The 17,524-nt window shown below is 42.9% G+C and overlaps 1 protein-coding gene across 1 annotated transcript; it reads right to left on the bottom strand.

Annotated features, from left to right (window-relative positions):
- Positions 1-7,084: 7,084 nt before the first annotated feature.
- On the bottom strand, positions 7,085-17,213 carry si:ch211-106h11.3 (CCN family member 1; the record flags this gene model as incomplete). Its single annotated transcript, XM_038990723.1, has 5 exons — positions 7,085-7,390; positions 9,722-9,900; positions 10,262-10,678; positions 11,324-11,532; positions 17,161-17,213. Coding segments are annotated over 5 exons (1,164 nt in total), but the record flags the coding sequence as incomplete, so codon positions are not given.
- Between the last annotated feature and the right edge of the window lie 311 nt (positions 17,214-17,524).

The following is a 17,524-nucleotide window of genomic DNA, read 5'->3' on the forward strand; positions in this document are numbered from 1 at the left end:
AACGGACCCAAATGACCCTTTGACCTCAATGTCAATTTTATTTGCTTTTGGGAGACAGAGAGAGAACCGTTAAGGTTAGAAACACAATTTCACCTCAGGAATGTTCTTAAGGTCCTCCCGATCTGTGCAAGCCTAACCTTGACCTTGTGGCATTAACCCTTGACAGTTAAAAGGTGTTTACATCAAACAGTTTACAATGACATTTCGCCCCATAGGAATACATTGACTGCTCCCCTAAATTCAACCTGAAGCCTATGTGGGTTATGAATGTCTTATGAACCTGTCTTTGATGTCAGTCCATCAGGCCACCATGAGGTCTACCTGTGTCGATTCTAAGCTTCCTGGAGCAACCGGAAGTGGTTAAAATCACCCTAAAAGTGTTTGCAATACCCAACCTGCAATTTGAGAGAAATAGTGCATTCAGCCCTATGTAAATCAGTCAATTTTTAACATATAGACTTAAAACTCAGGATTCTCTAACAGCATACTCCAGTGAGTATATGTGTTTACTTTCAGCTTCCTGTGCCAACCGGAAGTGACATAATTGGTGTCTAATGGGCTGTTTTGAAGGGTTAAAAATGTCAAATCTTTCCAAAACTTCATATTTGTGATTAGGCAACCCTCCTGAACTGTAAACCAGTCATTAGTCCCATCAGATTTCAAAGAAAAATGTACACACCCTAACAGAAATGATGGAGGGACACACTGAGGGGCTAAGAGGCAGACAGTGCCTGTGGTAGTTACTTTTGTTCCAACTTTTAAAGAACCGTCAGACCTAGAGTTCTGAAACTTTGGAAACCTGTTCTAGACCTCAGGTTGATTGTGCACGGTGAGTTATGTGGCTCTAGAAGGTTCTCAGACCGATAAACAGCCTCGTGTATTTGCAATGTTTTCAATTCATTTTCAGCTCAACGAAACTGGCGACATTTAGAAAAGTCCCAGAGTCTCAAGACTAGGTGCATTGAAACTGGCTCGGCTCATAGAGACAGACCCCAACGAGCCTGTTTGATTGCTCATTCAAGGACCCCGTAGCAAGGCAATGAAAAAAGTGGATTTTCAGCACCAATTAAGGTATTGCTCGGGCACCGAATGACCTATCGAGCCGAAACTTGGGATTCGAGGTCGCCTCACATAGGGCTAAACATAATGTGAGAACTGGACCCGCAGCTAGAACATAACTACGTATTATTTGTTTTATTATGGTTTAAATGGAAGGCGCTGTGAATTTTGGGCCTGCTCTGAAATATGTTATAGTTGGCTTCTAAAGGAGTTGGAAAAAGTGAGTTTGGTGTCTGAAACTCTCCAATTGACTGATGGACACTTGCTAGTTGACTTTTGTTGACACTTGCTAGTTGACTTGCTTGTTGACTTTTGTGCATTTGCAATATGTTTCAACGGGAGGGTACCATCACCAAAATCGACATGATGAAATTTCACGCAATGAGCGATGGAGAGGAACCACTATCACTGCCCGGCCATCCTGAGGTCATCAGGACGTTCACTTTTGTATTTCTAAAGTATTTAAAGAATGCACGTTACATTTGCAATATGATTCAACATCACATCATATTGCAAATGTAACGTGCATTTGCAATGTGCTTCAACAGTGAAAAACATCACATCATATTGCAAATGTAACGTACATTCTCTTAAATACTTTAGAAATGCAAAAGTGAACGGCCTGATGACCTCAGGATGGCCGGGCAGTGATAGTGGTTCCTCTCCATCGCTCGTTGTGTTAAATTTCATCATGTCGCTTTTTGTGATGGTACCCCCCTGTTGAAACATATTGCAAATGCACAAAAGTCAACTAGCAAGTCGGTGTCCATCAGTCAATTAGATATATTTAGACACCAAACTGATACCATCTGACACCAAACTCACTGTTGGTGAGTTTTTTGTATTTCTAAAGTATTTAAATAATGCACGTTACATTTGCAATATGATTCAACACATATTGCAAATGTAACAGTGTGTGTTATGTTTGCAATATGATTCAACACATCATATTGCAAACGTAACAGTGTGTGTTATGTTTGCAATATGATTCAACACATCATATTGCAAACGTAACAGTGTGTGTTATGTTTGCAATATGATTCAACAGTGTGTTATGTTTGCAATATGATGTGATGTTTTTCACTGTTGAATCATATGCAAATGTAACGTGCATTCTTTAAATAAACCCTATGTGGGTTATGAATGTCTTATGAACCTGTCTTCAATGACAATCCATCAAGCCACTATGAGGTCTACCTGTGTTGATTCTAAGCTTCCTGGAGCAACCGGAAGTGATAAAATCACCCTAAAAGGGTTTTGCCATACCCAACCAGCAGTTTGTGATATATAGTGCATTCAACCCTGTGTAAATCAGTCAGTTCTTAACGTATAGACTTAACTCAGGATTCTGTAAAAGCATACCCCGATCAGGATAGGTATTTACTTATAGCTTCCTGTGCCAACCGGAAGTGCCTTAAAATGGGGTCATAGGTGCTGTTTCAAAGGGTTAAAAAAGTCAGATCTTTCCAAAACTTTAAGTGTGTGATTAGGCAACCCTCATGAAGTGTAAATCAGTCATTTCTCTAAACAGATGTCAAAGAAAAGCTCACACACACAGACACACACAGCAAGGATGGAATGAAAAAGTATGGTGCTTAAAGACACACAGAGCCTTAAATGCTTTTAGGGGGGATCCAGACTTCCAAAGTCCAAACTTTTCGTGCACCTGGTATTTTTTTTGGGTTACCAGGTGCCATGGTTGAAATTGCTTTTAGGGGGCATCCAGACTTCCATACCCGCTCTGGGAGCACTATTCTACGGCCAAAAATCAATGTGTGCTGGCCTGAGTGATTTATGGAGGTTTTCAAAAAAAGTCAGAAAATATTCTGTTTTTTCTTCTGGAATTTTTGTTTTGTTTTTTCTTCTCGAGTCAATGGGGGTCCGGCCTGAGTGATTTAAGGAGGTTTCCAAAAAAAGTCAAAAAATATTCTATGTTTCATGTTTTGGGTTACCAGGCGTCATTTTTCAAAACGGTTTTAAATGCTTCATTTTGGCCTTTTAAAAACAAAATGTTATTTTTGACTATGAAATCCAAAAAGCACTTTTTTAAAGGGGTTGATAAGTTTTTTCTAATTTATTCACATTTTTGACTTCATATTAAATCAGATTGCAAATGCACAAAACATATTCCTTAAGTACAAGTAAACATTTCAAAAAAAATTATGATAATAAAATGTGACTAAAGTATCTTCATACAGTTCTTATACATGTGTAATTGACCTAAAAATCGAAAGAATTTCAAAAAACGGTCCAGAAAGCACCTTTTTAAAGGAGGTTATACGTTTTTTCCAAATTTTTGACATTTTTGACTTTTGACTTCCTATGAAATCACATTCCAAATGCACAAAACATATTCCTTAAGTACAAATAAACATTTATAAAAAATTATGATAATAAAATGTGACTAATGTATTTTCATACAGTTCTTATGTGTAATTGACCTAAAAATCGAAATAATTTCGAAAAACGGTCCAGAAAGCACTTTTTTAAAGGGGGTGATACGTTTTTTCCAAATTTGACACTTTTGACTTTTGACTTCCTATGAAATCACATTCCAAATGCACAAAACATATTCCTTAAGTTCAAATAAAATTTAAAAAAAAATTGTTAATAAAATTTGAAAAAAGTATTTTCATACAGTTCTTACACATGTGTAATTGACATAAAACTCTTAAGAATTTCGAAAAACGGTCCAGAAAGCACTTTTTTAAGGGGGTGATAAGTTTTTGCCAAAACTTTCAAAATTTTACTCTTGGGTCTTGACTTGCGTTACAAAAGGCCTATGAAAAATTTAGATAGAACACACTCGCCCACTATAGGAATTTTGGAGTGTTACACAGCTCATTTGCAGCATGGCATTTGCCATCAACTTTGGATGAAACACCGCCAGAAAGTGTATTTGTCCATCGTGTATATGCTGCGCCCGGTGCCAATAACTTGCCATGTTATTTTGTACAATTGGGGGGGGACTTCCCTTACATTGGGTAATCGCATATCTGCCTAATAGAACATTTTTATTTATACAGTAATCAAAAGGTTATAAGCGTCTATCAAATAAAACCTTTTAATGCTAATTGGCCACATCCCTGTATAGTGTTACAACCATATTTCCCCAGCTATCTTTAGTGAAACTGGGTTGTGACTAAAGGGAGTATAGCCGTTGATCATCCCACGGTTTCATTACACAAGTCATTGGACGACGGTGTCTTGTTTAGAGCCCTGACTGTCTGAACATTAACACGCATTGCTTGCGGTATGGTTTTGGAAGCATAGAACCGTTATCCGCGAAATTATTTTCTAAAACAAAGGTTAAATTGATACCTTTTTTAATAGGGTCAAGGTTAATGTTCCCACCAGATCACATCTCCATGTTAGTGTTTACGGGCAACTGCGGATTATCTATCTAGCGTGCTCCGAACATGTGGAAGAGTAGCTTTGTGAGAGGCATCCATACATAGCTGGGTAGATCTGTGAAACTGCTAAAGAATCTTATTCGAATGACTCTCGATGGTGAAAGATGAGGGCCATATGTTTCGAAAGTTGTATCGCAAGCAATCCGACGTTTATAAACGGTAAAATGCCACATCGGGATTGTAGTTCACATGACCCAGTTGTGGGCGACGCTGAGAACTGTAGGGAGAATGCCGACAGTTTGGGAGCTAGGAGTGCAGGCGTGACATTTGTAGCGGTTTAGGAAAGCATTTTAGCTAACTCTTTTCCCAACATGCCACGTTGAATTATTCTAACCTGCTATGAAAGTCACTTCCGGTTGTATCTGTACTAGTCAGAACTGTGGGTGCACTTTTTTGAGGGGGGGGTTAATACATCAACATCCAGGGTGTTCGTGAAACATTTTTTATTCCAAATGCAGCATGAACTCAAATAGCCAGTAAATCAAAGTTAGGACAAAACCAGATATTTGCCTCTACAAGTTTTCAATCACTTGTTCAATAAAGCATAGAGATGTCAAATGACAGTGTGCTGTGCCCACATCACAGAACCCAGACTTGCTCAGTGCTAGCTATACATGGACTTGTTATAAGTTAACACAAATGGATTGGCATGTACATGGCAGAAACTCAAACAAGGATGCATCTGTACATAGCTGCTCTATAGTGTCCAGTTATAAAACCAAATACTTCTAAATCACAATCTACATTGGTTAGACACTGCCATCACTCTTACCTATCAGAACTTCCATTTTTATTTTAAAGTCAATCACCTAACAGGCTGTGTGCGGCAACTATGAAAGCCTGTTCCAACCTAAAAGTTGTACCAAATGTTGAATCATAGAAAAATACAAATCAACACTTAAACAAGGCAGGTTAAAAATCTCATGGGCTTCAATACTTGAATCCTCTACTACTTTTCATAGTCAGAGGGAAAAGCATGTGAATTACACATCTTTTAGTCTGAGATATACCACTCCGATTAAGTCATGAACAAGGCTGCTAAGGTGCATTAATTATCAACCCGTCTTAATAGGGGAGAATTTAGTCATTCTAAAAAGGTCCATGTCTCACCAATACAGAATCTTAACCTCCAACTTCAGACAACTGTTATGCTAATCTCTTCGAGGTGCTATAACAGACTACTGACACATGTCCATGCAATTGTAACTGCTGTAGTGCTGATCCCTTTGTAGTGTCCTCATGTCTGCTTCAGTCTCTAATGAGCATGATGTTATCGTCGACATGTCAACCTTCAATGGCAGAGAGCAGATTTAGACGCCACAAACATAAAGCAACATGAGTAGGAGTTTTGTTTTGTGGAGTATTGTGGATCAGTTGCTAGATTACAGGCCAGATTGAGTCAAACGGTCCCGCCCGCTAGTTACAAATTATATATTTACTTCAAATGCAGGCATTTTTATTTTTATAACAAACCAGAGGGTGGCTGAGGTTCTTTCTACCCCTCAGTCAGGATTGTAATTTGCTTCAAATCAGCAACACGACTTCTCAATGCCAGAATCAGAGGCTTGTTCCGCTGGCGCTATGTTAGATGTCTCACTTTTTCAGGGCTGAGTAAGAAATGGAGACTGGTCCAACTGTGTAATGACTTATCACACACACAAAGCCTCAGCCAACAGGTTCTGCGCCTGTCTGCCTCTAACCATAACATCTCTCCTTGGGGAGTTGTCTTCGTCCACTATTGCTCAGGTAATGTGGCTGTTTGATTACAGTGAACACTGGTGTGACCAGGGGTTAAGTCCCAGACCTCCTGAAACTCCCCTCTCTCTGCTGACAGATCTTAGCTGTTTTGTCGCTCTCAGGGCCCTCCGGTCATGCCGCTCCAAACATAGCATCGCTTCTCTCATTGGCAACCACTGTGTCATCGTCTCTGTCACAACAATAAATATCATTACAAATTCAAATGTCCCTTCCAGAGCATTCTGTGGAGGCTCCATCTTCTGTCCCACAAAAACTGTCTTTTAGTGTCTTCATTTGGTTACGCAAATAGCAGGTATAGGAAATCTACTGGATAAGTCATTCTGTTTTCTTGAGAGTCTGATTCTCCTTCCACTCAACCAGACCTGCTTGCCATTGACAGGCCTACTCTATGCTGGCAGTCACCATGAAATGTGACACCTTACCGTCCACAAGTCTACTGGGTGTGTGTGCAGCAGCTGGGTTGGAGTCTGCATTGGGTGTGTCCCACCTTTTTCCATCGTTCCCACAGTGCGGGTTCAGTCCCAGAGTACAGGAGTGCATGGGGAGTGACAAAATGGTGGCCGGACAAATCCATGTTTGTCTATTTACACACTTTGGTGATTCCGGTTGATGAACCACAATGGACCGGGTGTCTACTCTAAGGCCGGCACTAGTCACTCATCTCTGTCCAGGATGCAGATCAACCAATCAAATTCCTTCACCCAGGCCTCCCAAAACATGCTCCAGGAGGGTGGTGGGGGATCTTTGCATCTGGCTAGTGTCTACTCAAAGATACTCTTAGGGCTACGTCTCTATCAGGGGCTTGGCTGGGGGGGTAAAGTGATGGGGAGCGAGTGAGGGATTTGAGGGGGACACTAGTCGGTGAACTTGTGTGTGTCTCCGTAGAGCCACTGCTGGGGCGGGAGGGCAGCCTCGTTCAGATGACTGCACTTATCACTGCACTTGCAGGACTGCACGAACATGACGGAGTGGTCGAAGTGCTCGCCATCAGGGCAGGCAAAGGTCACGGAGGCGGTGCGTGTGCGGCGGGGCGAGCAGCAGCGACCGTCCACACACACGCCGCAGTAGTTGGGCCGGTAGAGACGTGTGCTGCGGCAGCCAGCATAGGACAGACGCAGGGGCTCTGGGGCCTTGTGGGTACGGGAGCACTTCCTCCCTTTCTATGGAGAAGAGAAAGAGCCTGGGTTAGTCACTGTACAATCCCAGTGAACCACAACTGCAGTTTTTATGCTGGCACAAGGAGAGAAAATCTGAGGAAAGGTCAAAACAAGACCAGGGCTAGAGAGGGGCATGGTGATGGTATGGGTGGGTGGGCATCCAACAGTTATGAGGCGGCATAGTGTCACATTAATGCCCCAACAACTCTCAAAACACAGAGAGAACATATTAAGACAGGTGCCTAACAACCAGACTCATCAGTGAATCACTGCTCTGGTGAGATGTAGAGAGGGAGAGTGTTTAAGGGTGTTGCATGAAACGAGAGAAAGCGAGGGAGTGGGAGAATAGAGAGCGCTTTGCGTCATACACACAAGGGCCTATTATCACCTCAGAGACCTGGGCAGAGTGGGAGCGGTTGGTAGCATGGTGGATGTGGCTACATGTTAGCTCCCACAGAACTCAAGGATAAGAGTCTCTACATTCCACTGTCACAACTATTTGGTGCCTTGTACTGTTGGTCTTTAGGTCTTCTAATTATGCTTTTTCCATTCACAGTTCAGTTGAACTTGTTCCACAGCAACAGTACTGTGAATAGAGTGGGCTCAGACCCACACTGGGGGAGCTTGCCAGAGGGAGGGGCACTTAATTAATATGGATGTGACCTCGTGGGCACACCCCTGTCCACACAGTCTCCTAAGGTTTAGACTGGGATGCAGGCATTGACCTAAATACATGTACCTACAATGTATGAAGGCAGGGGGACTATTAAATGGTTGCCACACCAAAATGGTGACCGCTGCAATCCCTTCCTTAAAGGTGGGCTGAACTTCCTGAATTAGCCTCGGTTTCAATTCTCCTCATTAGGAAATGCGACTGAGAACGAGATTTGGGTCATGGAGGAGTGCTTTGATGTGGGTGTCTCGTGTGTGTAAGAATGTGGGAAGAGTTTGTACTTTCACTCTGCCAAAAACAGTACACAGTTAGTCACTCACTCTTCTAGCCCATGGGTTCCCAATATTTTTTACTCCAGGGCCCCCTTTTTCACATAAAAAAATAAGTCAGGCCCCCCCCTTTATTTTTTAAATGATTGTTTATTGATTTAGCCTATATTAAATACACGACCAGCTTTATTTGGTTTAACGTGAAGGACTTAGGAAAATGTTATTTGAACGTAATTTCCTTCAATTCTCCGTAGTTTAACAAGACTCTTGACATCTTTTTGATGATAATCATAATAGATCAGGAAAATAAGTTCTAGACCCGATTTCCCCAAATGTTATTCCACTACCAAATGTGTTTTTTGGTATTTATATGAACTCAATTTAATTATACATAATTCTCTTTTAAACAAAGTGAATAGATCAATTGATTGCGACAGTCGCACATTGTATAAGATTACTTCTCAAGCGAAGTCCAATTTCTTTGACTCCTCGACTTTAGAAGGTCGTAGCTCCGCTTCTGAATGTCATAGAGCCAAACCAAATATATTCCCATGTGCATCAGTCAAGTGTTCCTCTGGCATTTTACCACTTGTTTCTAGCCTAAAGTGTCACCGATGTATGCGTCATCTCAAATCAAGGAATGTCCCACGCCCCACCACGAAATGTTGGCGCAACTTATGGGGGGCCGTGACCCATAGGTTGGGAACCCCTGTTCTAGATAACGTGAAACAGTCTAACCAGGTCTTGTCTGGAAGTAGCCTAGACTAGCTAGCAAGCTAGCCAACTTCTTTTGCCAATTAGCTTCAGCTGGCCAGTGTGCTAGTTGTGGCTAGTTAAGGACCGTCAAATTACACAATGTAAATGGGACAATATTTTCATGTCGCACATCTTTCAGTTGTCTAATTAAATGCTTTCAATATATGTATATTCATTTCTACAGCTTATAATTAAATAAAATTTGGAGCTGTTGACATTTAAAAATATTGTCGCATATACATTGTGTGATTCACTGGTCCTTAGCTAGCCCCATAGTGATATTGAATGTCAAACCAAATTTACCTTGGGCAATACGACCGGGGATGCGTGCAGCTGGGTTCCAAATTGATGATTGCTGTGGGCAGGATTGAAATAAACCCAACCCAAAAAACCTGTCGTGGTACCCTTCATTTTGTGACATGCCATTTTCCCCTAATTATCTCACAAATCTCAGTTTGGGACGAGACTGACTTTATGACCCAAATTATCCCATTTATACTTTGTAGTCAATTTTGACACGAGTAAATGTTTGACTAATATCGATGCCACATAGACAGTTTACTACAAGATAAGTTGTTTATTGCCTTCGGTTGCTCTTTATGGTTTCTAGACCCTTTACACACACACACACTTTACCTTGACGGGGATGGACATGGAGCTGCAGGGCCGGATGTTGCACAGACGCGTCTCCTTCACTAGCTTACACTGGGCGTTGTCATTGGTGACACGAGAGGACACGGCCATCCCACAGCTGCGTGAGCATTGGGACCAGCTCGTGGTCTGGACCACACACTGCCCTCCAAACTGCCTCCATGCTGGACGGAAGGAGAGAGTGGGGGAGAGAGGACCAGAGGGAGAGGCACAGAGAGATGTAAGCACACTGGCCTCATTCACAGAACAGGCAACACTGACGCATAGAGGAGGGTGATTACAGAGAAGGAAAAGCTGGACGACAGAGGTATATGCTGTGAGAGAGTGGTGTGTGTGCCTCTGGTGCACAAGTAGTCAGTGGAAAACATGGCGCACTGACACACACACAAACACACATGCAGGGGAAATGCTAGGAGTGCACAGTGGGTCTGTTTGTGAGTCGGTGGCTAAAACACAAACATAGCGTTTTACTGCAGGGAGGAAACAGACGGCACTCTAAGGCAACATCACGGCGCCCTCTCTTACCCGCCAGGTGCTTGTGCCCGCGCAGCTTGTCCCACTTCTTCTCTACCTCCACCAGCTCGTTTCCCATAGTATCCTTGGGTTTGTAGTGGTACGGCTTGGGGTATGGTTTGTAGGGGTAGGCAGGGTAGGGCATGAAGGGGAAAGGCGGGTAGGCTGGAGGCAGTGCGTGCCGTTGTACTGGGGGTACAACGGATGAGCCCTTGTGGCAGTCGATACTGAGACAGCACTGCCCAGGCACCTTGACCAGGCGCGGGGCAGGGCAGGAGGGCGATGCCAGGGGCACGTGGCTGGGGCACAGGGGCACGCAGCCCACCGCCCCGTCAATGCACGTACACTGGTGCTTGCAGCCAGCCTGGAAATTCTCCCCGTTCTGGTAGATCCGTCCGTTGTATTCGCAGGAGCGACCCTCGAGCTTCGCTGTTAGGGGAGACATAAAAAAAAGGATAGACTTAATGTCTGTATGTAGAAGGCTCTGAGGTATCACTAGCCTATGGCCATGCCTTTGGTTGTATTGCTTAAAACACAATGAGTTCAAGTTGAGTGAGGTAATGAACAAAGTGGAGGAGAGGGACAACAAAGACAAAGGAATAGAGAGAGAGAATGGGCACATCAACAAGAAAGGTCCAGAACTAATTGTGTATTAGAAGTAGGAAGTGAAATGACAGTAGAGGAGGTAGACACTCTATCCCTAGTTTAATGAAGGAGCCTCTATTCTTAGTCCTGAGTGGAATTTTGACTTGTTTACAATGTCGTTCCACTTCAGTCCCTCTGCGGGACTTCCATACAACACCCCCAAATACCCTCCTTTATATAGAACCCTTTATATAAAATACCCCTGTGTGTGTGCGCATGCGGCAAGACACAGAGCTAGATAAATACATTCTGCCCCCTGCTCTCAGCAGTGTGGCTCAGGAAGATGCTCTCTTCTAAACATGGCACCAGTTTCAAACCCCAGATCCATATCAAAGATGACCGACATTCACTTTTCATTGAATCCATACAACCCCAGAATAAACTCAACCCTCATGAACCCTGACAACCCCGTTTGTATTGTGTACATACCCCTGCAGATGCCATGAGTGTGGCCCACATCATTGCCATAGTTACACTCCAGCCCCTTGTGGTGGTCACAGGGGTGTGAGTCGTGGCAGTCCTGGTTGAGCTGGGCAGCACACACCTTACAGCAGCCACAACCGTCAGGTACAGAGCTGACCCCCGGGGGACAGGAGGGGGGGCCAGCCGGGCACTCACACATCACAGGGCAGCCAGCACTCACCTACAGGGGGCAGGTTGGAGGGAATGGTGCAATACAGAGGATTGAAAAAAGGATTTCAATGAGGGCAGTTCGTAGCCTAAACATTAATAGAACGAGAAACTGTTTGTTTCAAGTGGAGTCAGGCTACACAGAGCACAGAAGATCTTCAAAGTGTGTTTGGCTTAAATATTCACTAAATACCCAGTAGCACCAACCCCCCGGGACACTTTCCCACCCTCTGTTGCTGTCGCCTTCCTCTTGGCAGGGATGAAAGAGAAATTCAATGTGACCCCCTCCCTGAGTCCCAACACCACAGCCCCCCCATAACCCTGATAAAAAGGTTTTGGGTCAGCCTGTCTACAGTTGGATAAGACTATCCAAAGTATCCCTCTGCTGCCATGCCATCCTGGGCCAGGGGGATTGAGTGGTTGGGCCTAAATTGTTTCCGCACAGCAGGTTCCATCTATTTCCAGACCTGAATGTGTCACTTTTCATCTCAGTTTGGGAGCCCTAATTGGGTCCTTGTGTGCCACTGGGGTTTAAAGGGCAGTAGTGGTCCATTATTCCAATGATATTCAGGAACCCAGGTAAAACATGAGCACTTGAGTCAGGTTAACATCATCTGTCATGTGATGCATTAGAGTCAGATAACTACACTGTTCCTTTCTGTCTCTATCTTAGTGTATAGAAGACACTGTGGTCAACATCACTTTCATTACAGAGTACAGTACCCTACTTTTTTTTCTGGAAACAGATTTTAGTAGTGGGGTGGCCCCATCTGGCCATAAATGTTCACTGTAAAACGACAGCATTTACTCAACTGTAACATCAAATTCACAGTGCCTTCACATTAACGCAATATTCAGAGACCCAAAAGGTATTATTACGCTGAAGATAGAGGACCAGTACGCTTGTCGGTGGTGCAGTCTGTTGACTACCCGCCACTGTGCTGACAAGAGACTGAACCGACACGTGAACTTCTATTTACAATGTTTACACAAGCTTGGCTGAAGCCAATATAGTACAAAAACATTTCATACACTTACCAAGGCAATAGTCGTCATTTGAAACAGAACAAGCAATACTAACGTCCTCATGTTGTCAAATGACAATTGAATGAAAAAATAAAGAAAATATATATTCTGTCACAAGAAGATAATTGTTGTTTTAGTCCACGAACAAAACCCCACAACGGGAACTGTCAAACAAGGCGCAGTAATTCCAAAATTAATGTGTAGTGTTCTTCATAGAATATCAACACCTGCACATTTCAATCGATTAATTTTTGCAGCTCGGTTATATATTACCCCGTGCTTTTGTTGCAGCTCCGCCTACCACAGTCGGTCTAGCCAATTAAGAGGCGGGCATGGGGCCAGGGTATTCCAAACGGGGAGGAGGGGTTTGAGGCGTGGCCAACTATGAATGCGTTCATTCATAAAAAAAAAATGAAATCTGATTTACTACATTCCAAAGAGGACCTGGCTTTTGGTGTTTATTTATTTATGTTTGAATTAAAATAATATTATTGATGCTTTTAAGTTGTTTTCACACGCATACCTCTGTCCAGCTGTTGTTTTGTGAAAGGCAAGATAAATATACTCAGCTGGCTAGTGTGTGCTACATTAATACTGGAACAGCCATAGAAAACAGTTAGGAATTTGGTCCCCTTCTTTATAAAAATACTTGACGAGGAGAGCGAGACAGATAAAGTATACATATAGATGGGCATGTAGACGTTTCAGTGGAATTAGCTCTGATATATCAAAATATTGCACAAGTCTACAAAGGTGATGGTGAAAATGATAGCGATAACAAACCCTTTCAATCCATCACTCTCTCCTCCTTCCATATCCTGTCTGTCGTCAACATCCATCTTACCTTCCTCAAAGGTTCCCATGGTGCCCCTCTACGTGGCCTTCATTCGTTGCTCTCTCTTTCTCTCACAGACATTTATTGAAGGAGGGAGTGTGCTAAAGGTCCAGTGGTGGTGAGTCCAGACCAAAGCAGAGCGGAACGGAGGTGAGAACAGTCGGGCTAATCCAGGGCTCGCTCCCATGGACACGAACACAGGAAGCTCTCGGTTTACCTGAGCTGGTACACACTTTGACCACATAGTGTGCCCTGTTACACACTGATACTGTGTTAAGAGTTAGACACACATACCACAATCCACTGACACACTGTTAAACTGTACAGCAATCATGCAAACATACAGTACCCGTCAAAAGTTTGGGCACACCTACTAATTCAATAATTTTTCTTCATTTTTACTATTTTCTACATTGTAGAATAATAGTGAAGACATGAAAATTATGAAATAAAACACATGGAATCATGTAGTAACCAAAAAAGTGTTAAATCAAAATATATTTTATATTTGAGATTCTTCAAAGTAGCCACCCTTTGCCTTGATAACAGCTTTGCACACTATTGGCATTCTCTCAACCAGCTTCATGAGGTAGTCACCTGGAATGCATTTCAATTAACAGGTGTGCCTTGTTAAAAGTTAATTTGTGGAATTTCTTTCCTTAATGCATTTGAGCCAATCAGTTGTGTTGTGACAAGGCAGGGGTGGTATACAGACCATGTCCATATTATGGCAAGAACAGCTCAAATAAGCAAAGAGAAACGACAGTCTATCATTACTTTAAGACATGAAGGTCAGTCAATCTGGAAAATGTCAAGAACTTTGAAAGTTTCTCCAAGGGCATTCACAAAAACCATCAAGTGCTATGATGAAACTGGCTCTCATGAGGACCGCTACAGGAAAGGAAGACCCAGAGTTACCTCTGCTGTAACGGATAAGTTCATTAGTTAACTGCACCTCAGATTGCAACCCAAATAAATGCCTCACAGAGTACAAGTAACAGACACAACTCAACATCAACTGTTCAGAGGAGACTGCATCAGGCCTTCATGATCGAATTGCTGCAAAGAAACCACTACTAAAGAACACCAATTAGTAGAAGAGACTTGCTTGGGCCAAGAAACACAAGCAATGGACATTAGACCGGTGGAAATCTGTCCTTTGGTCTGTCCTTTGGTCCAAATTTGAGATTTTTTGGTTCCAACCGCCGTGTCTTTGTGAGACGTAGAGTAGGTGAACGGATGATCTCCGCATGTGTGGTTCCCACCGTGAAGCATGGAGGAGGTGTGATGGTGTGGGAGTGCTTTGCTGGTGACACTGTCAGTGATTTATTTAGAATTCAAGGCACACTTAACCAGCATGGCTTCCACAGCATTCTGCAGCAATACGCCATCCCATCTGGTTTGCGCTTAGTGGGACTATCATTTGTTTTTCAACAGGACATTGACCCAAAACACACCTCCAGGCTGTGTAAGGGCTATTTGACCAATAAGGAGAGTGATGGAGTGTTGCATCAGATGACCTGGCCTCCACAATCACCTGACCTCAACCTAATTGAGATGGTTTGGTAGCAGTTGTACTGCAGAGTGAAGGAAAAACAGCCAACAAGTGCTCAGCATATGTGGGAACTCCTTCAAGACTGTTGGAAAAGCATTCCTCATAAAGCTGGTTGAGAGAATGCCAAGAGTGTGCAAAACTGTCATCAAGAAAAAGGATGGCTACTTTGAAGGAAATATATATATTTTGATTTGTTTAACACTTTTTTAGTTACTACATGATCCCATATGTGTTATTACATAGTTTGTATGTCTTCACTATTATTCAACAATGTAGAAAATAGTAAAAATAAAGAAAAACCGTTCATAGAGTAGGTGTGTCCAAACTTTTAACTGGTACTGTACACTGACACGAACTGTGACGACAAAGTGTGCCGCATTACACACTGTTTTACTGAAGACACGCAGACTGTACACACACATACACACACTCCTTTATCCTCTTCCCACTCAATCCATCTCTGTCTGATGTAATTGGTCAAGGTAAGAAGATCCCCCCCAGCGAGAAAAAATGAAGGGCTAAGTAATAGATGGACACACTCACAGGCGTGTTGTTGTTTTCATATTTCCTCAAAGCTTAGGCTACCATGACTCATCAAAGGACGTGTCCTTTCCACTGTAGTCTGAACTGGTCCCACCCAACGCACACATACACTTTCCAATATATAACACCAACAGAAAACACACACGCACAGACACTCAAAATTCACACACACACACACACACACACACACTTCTCTCTCTCTGAGATGGATATTCACGCATAGACATTGCAAATATTCAATGACCTTTCTGCTGACCTTTGCATTCTATGTTGACAGCAAACGTCAACTGGTAATAGCTAAAGTGACACTGGTTTGTTTTCAGATCTTTGACTACTTCAGTGGAAATCCCTCCCCGTTTATGATCAAATGGAATTCACGGCGGTAAGCGGGAAGGTAAAGGGGGAGTGGAAGGAGTGGAAAAAAGATGGGCGGTGGCAGCTGAGAAAGAGATCAAACATTATACTTTCATAAACAAGTCTGTGGAAATCATTGGAGGCTGCTGAGGGAAGGACGGCTTATAATAATGGCTGGAACGGAGCGAATGGAATGGGAAGGGAAAAGGGGGTACCTAGTCAGTTGTCCAACTGAATGTGTTCAACTGAAATGTGTCTTCCGCATTTAACCCAACCCCTCTGAATCAGAGAGGTGACTGCATCAAACCACGTGTTTAAAGTATTTGATACCATTCAACTCATCCTCCCCAATTAAGGTGCCACAAACCTTCTGTGGTGGAAATAGAAAAAGAGAGGGAGAGACTGAGAACAGAGATAGAGAGTAAAGAAGGGGGGATAGTTCTGTGAGATCACTGAAAAGAAAGACGAGGTCTGCCATTTCATGACTGGCAGTTCAGACCTAATTCCTCCATTACCAACTTTTATTCCAAAACAACAGAACAAGTTGGTTCCATGAGAAAGGTAAAACAGAGATGGTCAGCTGGAGGGAAGGCATGGGGTGTGTAAGAGGGATAGATGGTGTGTTTAAACCACAAGAAGTTGATGGTACCTTAATTGACCATGTTGTTGTCATGTTGTGCTGCTACCATGCTGTGTTGTCATGTGTCGCTGCCTTGCTATGTTATTGTCTTAGGTCTCTCTTTATGTAGCGTTGTCTATCTTGTTGTGATGTGTGTTTTGTCCTATATTTTTATTTTATGTGTATTTTTAATCCCAGCCCCCACCCCGTAGGAGGCCTTTTGCATTTTGGTAGGCCTTCATTGTAAATAAGAATTTGTTCTTAACTGATTTGCCTAGTTAAATAAAGGTTTAATAAATACAAAAATACAAACAATCGGGGAGGACCGGCTTGTGGTAATTGTTGGAGGAATTGGTGGAACGGTATCAAACACATAACCATATGCCATTCAATTTGCTCCATTCCAGCCATTATTATGAGCTGTCCTCCCCTCAGCAGCCTCCACTGGTTTACATATGCGAGGCGAAGGGGGAAGATTAGAAGAGAAGGGGGACAGGTGTGGAGTGTTCGTTAAAGTCAGGAGGGAGCTCTTGCTTGTCACACCTGTTGAGGTGCATTCTGTTACACAAACACACACAGATATTTTTGTGCACTAAAACTGTATGTATATGGCCTGTGATTGCTCAAATCACATCAGCATTGGGTGTGTGTCTCAATGCTGGCACATGGGAAGGGGCAGGGTGACTGGGAGCGAGAGAAAGAACACAGCCTGTTCCAAAACAAGTGAAGAGAGAGAGGTTATGGGAGAGGGAGGGAGAAAAGAGGAAAGAGAGAGAGAGGAATTTAAGTCCCACAGTTATTTTTAAACCTAGAACAGGAACTCTTCTGTTGACTTCCACACTGGTAGAAGAGTAGAGCAGCACGGAGGAGACGGAGAGGGCAGAAACACACACACACCTTCGTGCACCTGCACATGTGCACGCCTCTACTGCTACACACTATCAGGTTTAGCTCCCTCCATGAATTTACATCCTTATGCAGGTACACTTTACTACACTACAGTATGTGTGCATGCACATATTCACACTCACTCTTAAACACATTCGCACATTAGTATTATACTGTACA

The sequence above is a fragment of the Salvelinus namaycush genome, chromosome 4, assembly GCF_016432855.1.
Source record: "Salvelinus namaycush isolate Seneca chromosome 4, SaNama_1.0, whole genome shotgun sequence".
In the NCBI taxonomy this organism is placed as follows: Eukaryota; Metazoa; Chordata; class Actinopteri; order Salmoniformes; family Salmonidae; genus Salvelinus; species Salvelinus namaycush.